The sequence below is a fragment of the Poecilia latipinna genome, unplaced genomic scaffold (assembly GCF_001443285.1).
Source record: "Poecilia latipinna isolate Pla-1442-1.1 unplaced genomic scaffold, P_latipinna-1.0 Scaffold352, whole genome shotgun sequence".
Classification (NCBI taxonomy): domain Eukaryota; kingdom Metazoa; phylum Chordata; class Actinopteri; order Cyprinodontiformes; family Poeciliidae; genus Poecilia; species Poecilia latipinna.
Window position 1 is genome coordinate 409,868 of NW_015112968.1, and position 15,839 is coordinate 425,706.

General features: G+C 40.8%; 1 protein-coding gene across 1 annotated transcript; it reads right to left on the bottom strand.

Annotated features, from left to right (window-relative positions):
* Positions 1 to 1,907: 1,907 nt before the first annotated feature.
* amotl2a (angiomotin like 2a) lies at positions 1,908 to 12,951 on the bottom strand. The gene is made up of 11 exons (XM_015035967.1): positions 12,682 to 12,951; positions 10,786 to 11,574; positions 10,492 to 10,630; positions 9,338 to 9,482; positions 9,154 to 9,246; positions 6,535 to 6,830; positions 5,651 to 5,829; positions 5,357 to 5,458; positions 5,120 to 5,280; positions 4,626 to 4,805; positions 1,908 to 3,768 (listed from the first exon to the last, which is right to left on the bottom strand). The coding sequence occupies exons 2-11, from the start codon at positions 11,505 to 11,507 to the stop codon at positions 3,692 to 3,694; spliced, it is 2,094 nt and encodes a 697-aa protein (XP_014891453.1). The 5' UTR covers positions 11,508 to 11,574; positions 12,682 to 12,951; the 3' UTR covers positions 1,908 to 3,691.
* Between the last annotated feature and the right edge of the window lie 2,888 nt (positions 12,952 to 15,839).

A 15,839-nucleotide genomic window follows, 5' to 3' on the forward strand; every position in this document is an offset into this window, starting at 1 on the left:
AGAGCAAGGACAAATACTTTGCCCATGTTTTCACTTGAAAGAGGCAATCCTGCAGCCTGATGAGGAACCTTACAACAATGGAGCCACAACACAGCAGCCAGAAATTATCACAGGTGACCAAGTTGGTTGATGGTGTGTAGTTGAATATGACCCATGACTACTACCCTGGCATCACCACAAACTTGGAGGATGTGAAGATTCAAGTGAAATGTCTACATAAAAAAGGCAGTAACAAGTATTACTGGCCAAGACCAAGAAAAGACGTCAGTTGGTATGATCACAACCAGGTACTCTGCCTAACAGAGGAGCCAAAAGCCTCCAATAACAGATATTACCAGCTTAATCCTGTTACATGGAGGTTAATTGAAAAATGTATGGAGTCTTGATCAGCCCATTCATCACAAGATGGTTTGTTTTTGTTAATGTTGATAGTGGTCTTTGTTCTTGTTTGATGTTCAAGTGTTGTAATCTTGTGTTTATCATTAGTATGTTATATGTTTTTGCTACATATTTCCATGCTTAGCTTGCTTTTGTGCGAATGTTTTCAATAATTTTTATATAAATTAAAAATTCATTGACTTCTGTTTTAATAAAAAAAATATTATAGTACATATAGACACATTAAACATCATGTTTAGTTTCTTCAATATTTATTTTTTAAGACAAACTAGGAGGGAAGTTAATTTTAATCAATTATCATACTTTAATCAGAGATATTGATTTTCCACCCTGTTATAGAACGTTCCACCCTGTGATGTTCCATTCCACCCTGTTTGAAAATATGTTTTTATTAAATTTTATTACAGAAACATTAAGTAGTGTAATTTTTTCTCTCCCATGTTGGGAATTGAAGACCAATAATTGCACATATAGGTATAAGTTTTTTAAATGACCAATATTTTCTATACTGTCAGTAATAATGAGTAAAAAAAAAAACATTTTTGTACAATAAAGACATTAATGATTTGTAACTACATAATCTGTTACAATTTCACAAATAAAACATATTATATAGTAAAAGGGAGCTTTGCCCATTATTAATTTATTATTGTTAAACATGTCATTGTTCTAACAAAATATTTAAAAATTAAAACATTAATACTTTTTTTTTTTTTTTTAAAGTCCGGAAGCCGAAATGTTGCCGCAAAAAAAGAATCACCCAAAAGATAAATAAGCAAAAGGTCCTGCCCTGATTTCAAGATTTTCAAAAATATCTTGAATTTCAAGATATTCAAAAACAGATGAGAAACTAAATCAAACTCTCCGTTTGGGGAAAACTCTAAGCAATCTTCACAGTTCAAGACATCGTTCACACATAGAGAAAATACGGATAGTGGCTTGCCACAATTATCCTAAGAGCCTCATTTCCAGCCAAAAAGAACACCAAAGCCCGCCTCAAATTTGACAAAAAAAAAGACTTCCAAATGATTCTCATGACTTCAAGATCCTGTGGCATAAAGCAAAGAGAAAAACTTAGAAAAATAAAACCCTAGCCAAAGCCAAACCCGGTAATGTTACTGTCATGGTGTGGGATTGTTTTCCTACAGCTTCACCTGGAAAACACGCTTTAGTTGATGGAACCATAAGCTGGAAATCCTGAAAGAGAACCTTCATCTATCAGTTTGTGAACCTGCATTTTGGTTAAGCACATCGGTAGGTTTACCTCTAATCAGTATTTCTCAATTCCAGTCGTCAGGAACCACTGCCCCTGCATATTTTAGATGCAGAACACCTGATTCTAATGACTGCATGACCTCCTCTCCATGCCATGAAGTGCTGAAGAAGCCTGTTAATGACCCACTTATACAAGTCAGGTGTGTGGCAGAAGGGAACAAGAATGAGGTCTTAAAACTGACTTAGAAGAAACTGTAAAAAAAGAAGAGACATCCTGAGGTTTTTATCAGACATATATTAGAATTTTTTATTTATTATTGTGAAATGTTAAGGCATACATCAAAATGTTTCCTTTACAAAAGTTCACAGCAACATCAAATGGGTTCAACCAGCTGAAGCAAGGCACTTTACTTGGCCCTTTGTTGTTTTTTTGTTTCTTTTCCCATCAATTATAACTTAAACACAGAGTACATCTTTGGCACCAAGACACAAAATAGTTACATGTATATTATATATATATTTATATATATATTACGAGGACAAGAAACAGACATAATATATTAACTCTTCTCACTTCAAATTGCCTTTCGTGTAAACAACATTCCAAAATAAGAGGACAGCATGTAACAAACTGAGACATGGCATTGACCGGCAAATGCACCATGATGGGAAATATGAAATTAGCAGAGAGAAAAAAAAACACATTTAAATGTGAGGTTTTGTTTGCTATTCGTGCTCTTCAGAATATGCTTTTAAATCGTTGCTGTTCACACAATAAACACCAGAGATAAAACTGGATAATAAATAGGCAATGCCATACAAGATTCATGTGATAAATACCTTAAGTTGGATTTTAGTGGCTCTTAGCACTAAATAGAGTGAATTGTGGCGCATTTCAGTTATATATATATATATATATATATATATATATATATATAAACATAACCAAAATCCTTGACAACAGTAGTCTACATACAACAGTGTTCAGTAATCCTACACTAAGCAGGAGAAATAAATAGAAGATTCCTTGTTAAGCATTTAAGCAACTCTGTTATGGGCACTATGGTAAAAATAAAAAAACAAAACAAAAAAAAACTTCTGTATTTCACACAGTGATGGAGACAGCAAATAGAAGAGCAGATGCAGGACAATTATAGTCGAAAACCTCTTCCAGCACGGCAGGACCGGCCGCCGGCACTGGGAGGAAATAAACGGGCCGAGAAAAGCATGCGTCCAAGCACACAAAAGAATGCGTGCCATTTAAACAAGGCCGAGGGGTCAGACTTTAGATAGCCTTTTTCTTTAACCGGAGCATTCCCTCAGCGAGGAATGCAAGAAGATTAGCTCCAGCGTGTAATCGGACGAGGGGGTAGTGAAACAGTGGCCGGCCGCCATCTGAGGCCCCCCAACCCCACACGCCAATGCCGGGGAATCTGGGAGAAAAAAAAAATTGGACCCCAGTGAAACGCCGTCAATCCTCGGGAAGCTTTTTTCGGAGTGAAACGAGCGAGTGTCTCATGAGCTCTGGCATTCAGGGGGAAGTTTTTGAATCCTCCACTGAGGACCCGGAAGGCGGTTAAAAGAGAGGGGGCATCTGCTCATTTAAAGGTGGAGCCGTTTCTCAAAACACAGCTTCCGAATGAAGGCCATCATTTCTCTGAGCATCTATATGAATAGATGTTACTGGCGGAGGGCATGGTTACAGGAGATGCTACAGTAAAGTCAAGACAAAAAAAAATACAACTAAATAACAGTCACATGACAAAAAGGAGCAGCATTTACACATATAAATACAATTCACAACTCATGACAAACACCATGCAGTATGAGCAGCCCAGTTCCTTTTGCGTCGCTAAAACACTTTCCAGGTACCTCGTGCAACATCGCCTATTCCCCGGTCACTCATGAAATGTGCAGAAACAGCCAAACGGAAAGCTCCGCTCTCCTCTTGAATCACACTTCCACGCTCTGGACTGCACAAGCTCGATAGAGCTCACATCCACTGAGAACTTTGTTTCTTTTTCCTCCTGAAAACGTTTCTGTCAGGGTTCGGTCTTATTGAGCAGCAAGTTGTGGCTCATATGAGGATTTCGATCGCCTCGGCGTCTGAACTCTTGAACATCTTGAGCGGGGTCTTCAGCTCCTCCAAGGCACCTAGAACCGGTATAGAGCAGGAAGAATTAGAAAATTAAGTTGCTAAGAGACCTTGTAGAGGGTAGTTGAAATTTAAATAGAAGATAGAGATGAAACCAGACTGAATAGTGGTCATTAGTTGTCAAAGAATGTATTAGGGTGATCGGCAATGAATCAATTTTAGCAATAAATCAAATTTTTGTTTTTGAAGATTTAATTTTTGGAAATTTGGGATATTTTTCCCCACCATTGCAGCCCTGATGTCAGTCTGCCTAAGCCCAACATCTTGTTTGACAAGCGTGTTTCACAACTTTTGTTTAAATTTACGTCAATTATGCAACAAAGTATAAGAGCATGGCCAAGACTTTTCTTTAGTTTAATTACGAGAATAAAGTCATAATATTACAAGAATAAAGTTGTAATTTTATGAGAACTCCTACACAATTTAAATTAGAAATTTCAGAATCTCGAGAACTTTGGGAGTGGTTTTACGAATAAGGAAAAACCAAATCTTTTAACGTGTCAGCATCAAATTATCAGTAGCAGGACTTTTGAAACAACTGTGCAAACTATTTTGTCTATTATTTAAAAGAAAGAACCACAGACCTGAAAAAATGGTCATGTCAGATCTTGATGATGCTTTTGTTCCGACTTTTTCTCTTGTAATTTTAAGATGTTCTTCAGGCAAAACTGAATTTTTATTATGCTGTTATGACTATATTCTTGTAAGAAAAAACATTCTCGTATCGTAAAGAAGGGATGAGTGAAACAAAAGTCACATTTGAAAATATTTTCCGTCATTTGTAAATTCATTTTTAGACTGATTCAGATACTGATCTGGTATGGTTATATAATTGTACCAAACATTAAAAACTCACCAGTCGTAGCTGCTGGAGTCCCTTCATTGACCTGTGAACTGTCCTTCTCTGCTGTGACGTCCAGCCCCGGCTTTACCTCATCACTCTGGGTGCTGGAGTCTTGGGTCGGCACCTTGGCCGCAACGAAGGACGCGGGTTTCAACACGGCAGCACCTGTCTGGTCATCCGAGAGGCTCTTTCCTGAAAAACGTAGACAAAGAGAAGACGCCATTTAATCACCTGCTTCCATCCACAATGACAACCCCCTCCGCCTGGGAACATCTGCCCTTTGCTAGTTCTTCCCATGACTATTCCTGATTGGGCTATTCTGGAGCGAGAGACGATATGCATTCCAGTATTAAAACGTGTCTCCACGAAAAGGTCGCCTCCTTCTCCCTATTTTTATATATTTTTTTTAGCACGCGTGCATTCTGTCTGGCTCCGGCAGCTGCCACATAGCATAGCGTGATGTTAAAGATTGTCTCGAAGCATGAATGGTAGGAACGAGAACTCACCGTTAGTTAAAGCGCCACACGTCACGGTGTTGATGGAGGGGACGGACCTGGCCTGACGGAGCGCCTGATTCTCTTGTCGGCCTTGCTCCCATCTGGAGCGCTGCTGCAGGACTTTGATCACGGCGTCCTTTTCCAGGAGCCGAGCGTGAAGTTCACGGATCCTGAATGCGTGACAGACACAACGTGAGTTTAGGGTTCCCTGGAAACCAACACGGTAGGGTTAGCCAAGAGGAGTACCTGTTCTCCATCTCCTGGTGTCTGTGGTTCGATAAAGGGAGGTCTTCATTGAAGCTGCTGTTTGGTGAATTCCTGGGCGAATGGTTGATGATCGTTGTATCCCTGAAAGTAATAAAACACATTGTTGGCAATATGTTGATACACAAACTATTTCTGGTTGATCTGATAATTTTTTTTTTTTATATTTCCTTCTCATCTTAAGTTTTCATCAATCAGAAACAAGCTTTTGTGTGATTAGTACGGCATGATCCTACCGAAAAGCTGCTACTGAACCCATGTAGTGTGTTATCATACCTCTGTGCTGCGGCCGTGGCCGCTGCGTCCATGGCAAACTGCCTCATGGTGCTCTCCTCCAGGTACTTCTGCTCCCATTTGGTGATGTCAGCCTCCAGAGCCAGGATGCGCTCCTCTTTTTCCCTCAGCTCCTGCTGCAGCATGGACGAGCTCAGCTCTGATGCTGTGAGGTTGGTTGTCTGGTTATGGCACAGACACAAAAGAGACAGTAGACTTTTTAACTAACAGTTACTCCAACATTTGACTTCTCGTCTTTTGTTTGTTTCTGATGATGTTTTCACTCCTGATAGTACAGTAAACTGTTTGGGAATCAAAACTGCAACATTGTTACATTTCAGCTGGTGCAGTTTGCACCGGCTGTATCATTTGTCAGAGGACAAACGATACAAACCCTTTGAAAAACCTGTTCACCTCCTTGCCTGTGGTGGCACTGCACCAAAGACTACTGAAGGGAACGATGCAAAAACTTCTGAAGAAGACATGCAGGTATTTTTCTTCACAAAATGTAAACAAAAACAGAGTAGTGTCAGATTGTACCAGTTGTAGGATTTCTCTTTAGTTGCTGGTATAAAACTAGCCATTTCTCCAGCAAATGCTAGACCCATGGGTTGTATTTACCCAGATGCGCTGCGCTACAGGAGCAGTCTCTGGTCCGTTGCATTCATATGTGCAATCGAACAGAGCCAGAGTTGACTTCGACTGAACCAAGGCCTAGGTTTGTAAGTGAGCAAGGGTCTGTTTTTTGGTTCGCTTTAGAGTCCGATTCAGCATTCACATCTCCCCAAATGAACCAAACTTTGTAGGCAAATGAACTAAAGTTCGACTAAAGCGGACTAAGCAGCTAGATGCACATATTGATGACATTTTTCTTTGTTTTCGCTAACCTGCTGTGCCCTGAAGCTCTTCAGCTCCTGCTCCAGTCGGGTGCGAAGCCGCAGCTCCAGGACCTCCCTCTTCTCACACGCCGCTTGTAGTTGAGCGAGGGAGCTCTGCAGCCCCTCCACTTTCTTCATGTAGGCCGTCTTGCGGTGCAGTTCCTCCTCCAGCTGCCGGTTGCGGCTCTGCGCTGAGGTCAGCGCCTGCTCCATCCGTTCACCTCTCCGCTGGCACTCTTCGCCAGACACACGCAGGTGCTGAATCTGCTTTTCCAGTTGTTCGCGCTCCCGCTGCTGCTCTTCATCTGAGATAAAAAGGGATTTAAAAAGAAAACCGGTGATGTGAGGAAAGAGTGTCAAGGGAATTTTCTCTTTTAAAAAAATGCTAATGTCTAGGGTCCGCTGTAAGCTTGGTTTAATGACTCACTCGAACTCTGAGCTACATTCTTTGAAATGTGACCCAACGAGACACATTTATACTCACAGATATCAAAGCATGCGGCTCAAAAACATAATTAGCAATTTGTTCTCTAAGCTAACAGCAAATGGAATTTAACTTGTACATGAAAACATGAAATAAGCAATAAAAGAAACTAAACTCCCCTTTATTAATCCTGAACCTTCTTCACATTTTATTGGGTATTTTAGAAAGGAGAGCAAGTTTTATGGCTCCCCTGTGCCACTTTAAAACGGGGGCTGATTACACAACACAAGTGCATGCCTGTGGAGGGAATGCAGACTTCCTCTGATCCACTTACGCACACAAGCATAGCTTTGTACTGGCAAAAGCTCTGGAATGCTTCTAAGGACATGAAGTAAACAAGCGGCTCAAAATATTCCTCAAGCAGTCCTTGTTAAAAAAAAATTAATAAAAATACATGTACAACACCTCCCATGACCATGTTTTTATTTGTGGTTTAAGCCGGTGTGGCCCCCAGGGGAAATTTTATAGCGAAAACATTTCAGACTTGATGTTTCAGAACCAGTAAAGGCCTAAATTGGTCCGTGAAAATTATGCCAACAATATGCCAGCAAACTCTTAAAGGAACAGCTCAGTAAATTTAAAGCAAGGTTCTGTTAAAACGTAGCAGTTAATGTTTTACTGGCGGTAGATAACTCTCGTGAAGTCGTTTTAGAATACCTTTCAGATCAGTTGCTCCTGGGTGCTAACGCTAACGGCTAGTGCAAGACAAATACTTGTGCATCGTACAAGTTTATGTGAATAAATTTTTTATTAACCTTTAAACTTAATCACATTTACTTTGGGTGGGTATTCAAACAGCAGCCAAGGCAGCACACAACTAAGTAATCAACAGTGTGAAACTCGCACTAAGAACATGACCTTTTCTTAGGTCATGTTCCTGCCTGATATGAGTAAAAGTAGTCAAAAATATCTACAAAATAAAATTTCTCTAAATAACTATACTCTTGGTTTTTATATTGCTTTACTTTTAGATAAGAAAGTTACTATGGCTGGAAATGTTTTATATGTTCTGCTCTGAGTGGATGTTTGACATGGGAAGATTACAGATGGTGCACACCTCCAACCTCAATTTACAGTGTAGATAATTGTCAGTTTTCCTTTTTAAAAATAAACAAACCAAAAAAACACCCATTACAAATCAGAACGTTCTCAAAATAGGATTAGAATTGAATCCTACAACATTTTGAAGATGAAGTTAATTTAAAACCGCAGAAGTTCACTTTGGTCCTAACTCTTTCACTAGCCGTTAGCTTGATAACACCAGGTTATCAAGCTAGATTTAATGCTCCAAAATAGATCACTTACAGTTAAAACATTATAACTGTAAGTTAGAATATTACCAATGCTTAATATTTAAAATGGCAGAAGTTTGTTTTAATCTCAACTCCTCTCTCACTAGACGTTAGCTAGTGAGAGCTACTTACCTAGCTATCGTTAACTAGTCATTAGCTAGATAACGGCTAGTGAGCTAATTTGGCCTTTGGCACCAAATTATCTTGACTTGAACTAAATACTCAAAGATAGTTATCATATACAGTTATAAGATTAATTGATGTAAACTGAACCTCACTTTAAATATAAAATTATCAGAAATATCCATTTAACATCAAGTGAAAGAACAGCAGCATCGGCTGAAACAAGATATATCTGCTCCCTCTCCAACCTAGAGAGAGAGATGAAATATTCACAGCTGGCTGACCATCATTAGACCATGGGGTAATAAAATGTCCAAACAAGGAGAGTGTGCAAGCCAGGGGTCATGCTGAGTTGGGTCAGGATGCCCTGGAGTCCCAGACTTATTAGTTGCTTTAGAGAAAGGAAGTTGAAGTGATGCAAAAAAAAAAAATAAATAAAAAATTCAAGTTCGGGGAGATAATTAAAATGACAAAACTGGCTGAAATACTATGAAAGTCCAAGAATTCAGGTCACCTTTACTGCAGCTCTGACAAAAACGTCAGTGTCTATGCTGACAGCTGAGATGTAGACGTGTGTAATTAATGAGGATGACACCAGTTCCTGCTTGTCTAATGTTCCTGCTATTGTTCAATGAATCACAGAGAGGTCTGCTTTGACAAATCACATCAATTACCATCTGTCTTGGACAAGCTTGTGAAAGGACCAATAAGACTAATGCGATTACTCACTTTGCTCCAGGAGTTTAACGAAGACATGCTGCCTTGGGTCTGAGCACTCCGCGTCACCGGCCACTCTGTGCTTGTTAGCTGCTCCAAGTTGCTCTGTGCAAAGGAAAACATTCACAACACACCGGTTACACACATTATGTCACTACAACAAGCAGGTGCCTCAACAAATGAACGGACCAAGTACCTCTGAGGTCTCTGTTAAAATCATGCATCCTCTTAATCTCCGCCTCCAGTTTATTCCTCAGAGTTTTCTCCAAGGCTTCCCGCTTAGCAGAGCCTCTCATCAGGGTCTCGTACGCCTCTGATATCTGTTGGATCTCAAGCTCCAACTAGGGAAGAAACACAACGACGATCAGCGTCTGGACGCATCAAACAGACAAATGAGTCATTCTCACAATTTGCATTTACAGACAGACAGCTTTCAGACACTATGCCAACTGAGGAAGGCAGTTAAAATTCCTGAATGAACACTTATGGAGCTCCAGGTTAAGCAGTGGTACGCTGTCCTTTTACAAAAGAGTTGAGATGCTTTGTTGGGATTTCAGAGTCTGGAATGGTGAGAAAACACTTCACACTTGCTCCATAACATGAATCATTCACTAAGACCTCTTCAATGGGACCACACATGCAGAAAATTCAAAATCTGATCACTGACCATACCTAAGCACTATAACAAGTCTCCTCAGTGTCAAAGCTGTTTTCCATCAGAGCTGAAAAAGTCATAAGATTCAATATAAATGAAACTTTTGCTGCTCCTTTAGGCTTTGACGGGTCATCTTGTTTCATTTTAACTTGCTTTATAGGTACAGAAAGGTGTCGTCTGCCACAGGAAGTCATGCATGCCTTGGAGACGTACTACCAGACTGAGGAAGGCGCTAATTAAGCTTTAGATGTCACTAGCAGATAACAGGAGGGCTAACAGTCATACAGCAAAGTTTCTCTTTTCTTTCCTTCACTGATGGCAACCTCTTTATCATGAAACATTCTAGATTTGTAAATCAGACCATTAACTAGTTTGAGGTATTTACGCTGGATTATCACATTCTTTATTTTCGGGGTATCGGCCATTTATTGTTATAAAGTTGAACTGCTCAATAAATTATGATATTGATTTAAGACCATGTCACAAAGTCCTAGTCTCCATGTTAAGATCAAAAAGCTTGATCGTCCCTGTAGATTTTCAATGCCGTTCAAACAGGTTGACAGAGCACACACCCTACAAAAGCTGTTTGCGCTTCTGTAGCGAGATGATGATTGCAAGAGCAGAGACAATGAGTAGGAGAGTTTGACTAAAGAGGAAAGTATTGTGTCTCCATGGGTTGGGGCGGTCTTGCTCACCTTCTGCAGCCTGGCAGCCTTCTGGATGTACACCTGCAGCTCACTCCTGAGCTGTTCGTTCTCTCTCATCAACACGTCATTGCCGTTGGAGGATGCGTTGATGGTGTTCTGAGCCACCTGGGCTTGGGCAGACACATACCTGCAAAGGGCAGACATGAGTGATTCACCACAACACACCTGAGAACCACAGAAATGACAAAAGAATGCTTTGTCAGGAGTTCTTTGCTTGCTCCCGTTTCACTGTTGGATAAGCCTCATGGGAGAATGAATCGATTATATGGTTGTGTGGCTTACCTGTGGTGCTGTGAGTAAAAAGGGGGAGGAGGGTCTTTGTGGTATTGTACGTGCTCCTGCGAGTAGCTGAGCATGTACTCAGGAACTCGGGCACATAAAGGATAGTCTGGAGGAGGGCCACGCTGGTCCGCTCCCTGTTGGGTCTCCTGTCTGTCATGCACCGCGGCGTTTAAAACAAGATTCCTATAAAGCTGCGGATAGCTGTGGGAAGAGGTCAGAGCCGAAGCGTCTCTGTGTCCATTTCTCTCCAGAGAGAGCTGCATGAGCCTTTCGCTCAGGGAGCGAGCGTGCTCCCGCTTCAGATCCCACTGTCCCTCACTTTGAACTCCCACTGCGTCCGCGCCGAGGCCGTTCTGCTCTGACTTTTCCCTCCGAGAGATCAGGTACTGTGAGTGCGCTTTGGCCTCCTCGTAGGTCGGCAGCTCCTCCCTGTGGAGCTGGTACAGATGACACATGGGGCTCTCGGAGGGCAGGCAGTCCCCCTGGTGCTCCTGTCCTTGGGGCTCCTGCCGCGTCGACATCTGCATGTACTGGGTTTCCTCTTGAGTGAGGCTCTCCAAGGAGGAGCGGGGACTGCCCGTACCCCCACCGCTGCTCCCTCCACGCAGGGCCTGCTGCTGGATGGCCAGGAGAGTGCGAGTGTCAGTCAGGTTCCCATAGCGGAGCTGCTCCTGGATGAGGCGGTGCAAGACGGTTCCTGAGGAGTCCTCGGCTGTCCTCATGTCAGTCAGTACGAAATCAGTGCACAACTTAAACAAAAACCAAGCTTGATGTTGAATCCTCAACAATCTGAAAAGGAAAACATAAGGGTCTTGATCAGTCTTCAACAAGCAAGAGCTGGCCATTTCATCCTTCGCATTCTGTATTTTTGTAGTTTGGTCTTTTGTTTCTCAGGAAGACATTTCATATCCACAAAAATGACTAACGAATAAACTTAATTTACTATAGTCTCGTAATTGTTCTCTGTACGCAAGAGTGGTTTTGTGACTGATAGTCGCATCAGACCTTCAGGTTTGTCTACATAAGGGGTAATATAGTCTAATGATAATAATGGCTTTTTTTAAAGTTGTAGTGAGATTTGATTATTATATCTACAAAAGTCATTTAAAAAATCAATTTCAAAGAGATACAAACTGATGAACAATGGTAAGTAAATGAGTAGAAAGGAGTTTGGTTTTAGGTGTTAAAGACGGAAGAATGTAGAGAGCAAGGCAAATTTACCAGGTGCCATTCAATACAATCCAGACCTGCTAAACAGCATTAGTGACAACTACAGTTATATGTTTCATTATTTTTAACAGTTAAACATGCATCCATTAATCTGTTGTCTATATATCCATTTATCCGGGCAGCATCACTGATGCCTAGTTCAAGCCCATTTCCTATGAGTAATAGCGCATGGACAGGTCGCCAGTGATGAAATATGCTTCCTTTTTTTACAACAGTTGCACAATACTTAAAGCCGTATGGCATGAACTGTTACTGGAAATACCCTGGAGAGTGATGTCAGTAATGCAAACTGAATTTTCGTGCCCACACACTCCAGATACAAGGGTAAAACACGAAAATAAGAATTATATTAAAACAAACGAACACTCGAATAAAACCAACCAATTTCTACTAAATAACCAGCGTTATTTAGTAGAGTTAACACTAAATAACTAGCTTTATTTAGTAGCGTTACTAAATAAAAAGCGGAGAAATATTATGCTGTTTGTATATAGTTTAAAACAAATATGGGTTGTTTTATAGGTGCTACGTATAGGTGTTTCACCAGGATTCTCCATATGGAGTCTACACATGTAAGAAATTGCGCCGTTCGGAAAAGTCGCTAAACATTCAGACATTACGCTGGTCGAAAACCATAAATAATTAAAAATAAAACAAGCAGCTTACCTCGCCTCATTCCACCGCGAACACCGATAAGAGTATCTCGTTTAATAAATAATCTGCCCCTACTTTCAGAAACACCAACTATCGCTTTTTCCAGGAGCTCGTGGACATGTGCGCGCGCTGACTGGGCAGAGGCAAAAGTGAGCGCGTGAAGCTTCGAGCTGCGTGGATAAATAACTGAGAGGCGATTGTTCCCTGAGCCTGGAATGAGAGGAATGCAAGCTCCGAGGCCCTGTGGGATCAAAAGCATAAGCACAGGGGAAAAGAGGAGGAGGAGGAAGAGCATGGAGGGAGGCGGGACCCCAGGGGGGCTGAAAATGATTTCAGAGCTACAGCAGCAGTCCCTCAGCTGGCTGCTGGTATCATGTAAAAAAAAAAGTTGTTTTTTTCTTTGTGAGAATATTTTACATCCTTGCAACTTTTAAGATTAAAGCATATATAAACCTACACATTTAAATATATAAAGACAAGCTTGCATTTTTCTATGGAAGAGCGTTGGTAGGTATTCACAGAAACATTTGAGGAATGTGATAAGCTTAAAGGAAATATGATTCATAAGGTCACAGACCGTTAAAAAAATGTGGGAGTGGAAAATAGTCATGTTTCTTGCAGCTATGCGACCTGGACCAGCCCCCACCACACCCTCTTTTAAAGAAAAATAAACACATTGTTACATTATGTCACATTCACTTACAAACATATTATGAAGATTACCCTGTAAAATAATGTACTTTAGTGTTTCATATATCTAAAACTAGGTAATGAAGACATCTTGCGTTTTATTTTACGTCCGAATCAAATGCCTATATCAGATTTGTCTTTGTGAATCCTCTGCGTTCAAACCATAACTCCATGTTATGGACTGAACATGCAGTTAAACAACACATAACCATTTAATGCACAACAACCTTTTTTTTATTTTATTTTATTTTTTTAAAATCATTTTCTTATAAGTTAGAGGAAGCCACAACGCCATGCTGCCCTGGGAAGAAAGCCACATAACCACCATCAGTGATTTAAATTCACAAAAAAATTACATATGTGATGTTTTGATGAAAAAATCTGTATTTTCTCTTAGCCGCTTTGTGTTTGTTCAATGAAATATCTTCAAATCTCGGAAACTGTATTCATTAAAACATCAGCATTTTTGGAATCCAGAGATGTAGAAGAAAAGCCCTTTGTGTACACATCTTAGCTTAATAAAGGCTTCAGCTGATGTAACGATTGATTATGTTTGAACTCATACGATGAACAGTCTGTAAGCAGATAATGAAAATCTCATGTTTTCAAATGCTTAAAGCTGCACTGTGTTACAAGCTGGATTGTACTTCACAACAGAAACCATAAACAAACTGGGTAAACGGGTCCCATTATAGCTTACCATACTGATAAGTGCTAATAAATGATTGAGACATGGATTAATGTTTTTTTTGTTTCTTGAAAGGTTTTTTTGTTTGTTTGCGTGGGTCTGGTAAATATTTAAGCCATGGCCCGTGCCAGTTAATTGCAGAGTGTGTGTTCCTGTGTGTGTGAACACGGCGGGACAGGGGAGGTGGGGGTGTGCCGGGAGCGAGGCATGCTGCCTGCCAGCTGTCCGTCGACTCAAATCCCCATCCTCTGCTTTAATAAGAGCTCTGAGAGATGCATTGTTCTCCCCAAAAGCAGACATGACGGGGGCAGCCCTGCCATCTGCCGCACCCCGCCGCCCCTCCATCACCAGCACTGCCAGAGCTTCATTCACAATCACAGCCATGCATGAAGATGGAGACACTTGGATCAGCTGGTGTTGGGGGATAGAGGGAGATAGAGGGGGAGGTTGTTGGGGGTCCAACAATGAGCTGAGGCTTTTCTGCAAGAAAAAAAACAAAAGCATTGTCCTAATTTAGCGGCTGGAGTTTATGGAAAAAGTGAACAGGCCCCTGCTTGATACTGCAGCCTAGGTCGACAAACTGAAGGTTCACTTGTTCACTTGTCTCAAATGGAGGCAAGCGTGTTGATTTGCATGGCAGTTAAAGTCCAACAGTTGCTGAAGAATGCTGAGCAAGTGATAACAATCCAGTTCTGCAGAGTTATGATTCAACTGGAAAGTCAAGATAACCCCGGGGTTTAATGCTGCCATTGTGTTGTTTCTCTGAAGAATTTATGGTTTACTGTTCAGTGTCAAACATCCTCATATCTGCAGGTTGAAAATTAATTTAGGGCAATAACGCCGGCAAAAGTGTTTATACACTTTGAACAATTCCACATTGTGTGACGGACCAACACAAAGCAGCTGCTTATCTGTGAATAATATATATTTAAATGTACAGTGTTATGTAAAATTGACTTTTTTGAGCTTTATACCATGTTATTATGTTCTCTCATCAAAAACACACCTGGAGTGTTGCCTTCATTTCTTCATGCATGTTTGATAAATCCTTGAAGTTCCCGTGCAAAACGCCTGAATGGACCTAGCAACACCTTAGAGACGAGGCTCCTCCTCAGAGCTGCAGTTTCCAAACTGCTGAGCTTCTGCCTCACAGTGCAGACCTTCACCAAGACTCCCCAGCTCAGCTCCTTCAGACTAGCCAGTAGCAATTAGCAAACACCTGATGGAACTGTGCATTAGATGAGCTCATTATACGAGCTACTTCTCAGTGCAACACTGGTAAAGATGTTGAAGGGTTAATAGGGGAGCCATGTTGTGATGACTTCCTGAAGGCAGAGTTTCAGAAAGAGATTTTAAAGAGACAGAGGCCCAATTTCAAGACGTTAAATTGTGAAGTCGAAATTCCTTTAAGTCAAATATTTATACAGAATTTTTTTCAACTGAACTTTACTGTTTCTTGACTGCTGTACAATGGCATCATGTACCTGGAAAATATGATACTGCCCCTTTAATATTTGCATTACTTTAAATCACCCTTACTCTGACAGCACTAAATAAAACTACTTCTGTGGAACCGAATGCCTTCAGAATTCACCTAATCATTAAAGACCACCCGTAAATACAAATGTGACATGAAAACAGATGTTTGTCAAATATCAATTTAGTTAATAATTGCTGTTCACACATGATCTCCATCTGGTCTGAATGAGTTTCATCCATTTTGCAAAGAAGAATGGGGAGAAAGTTTGATTCTAGATGTCCAAAGCAATAATTGTAAACACTATATTTTGCA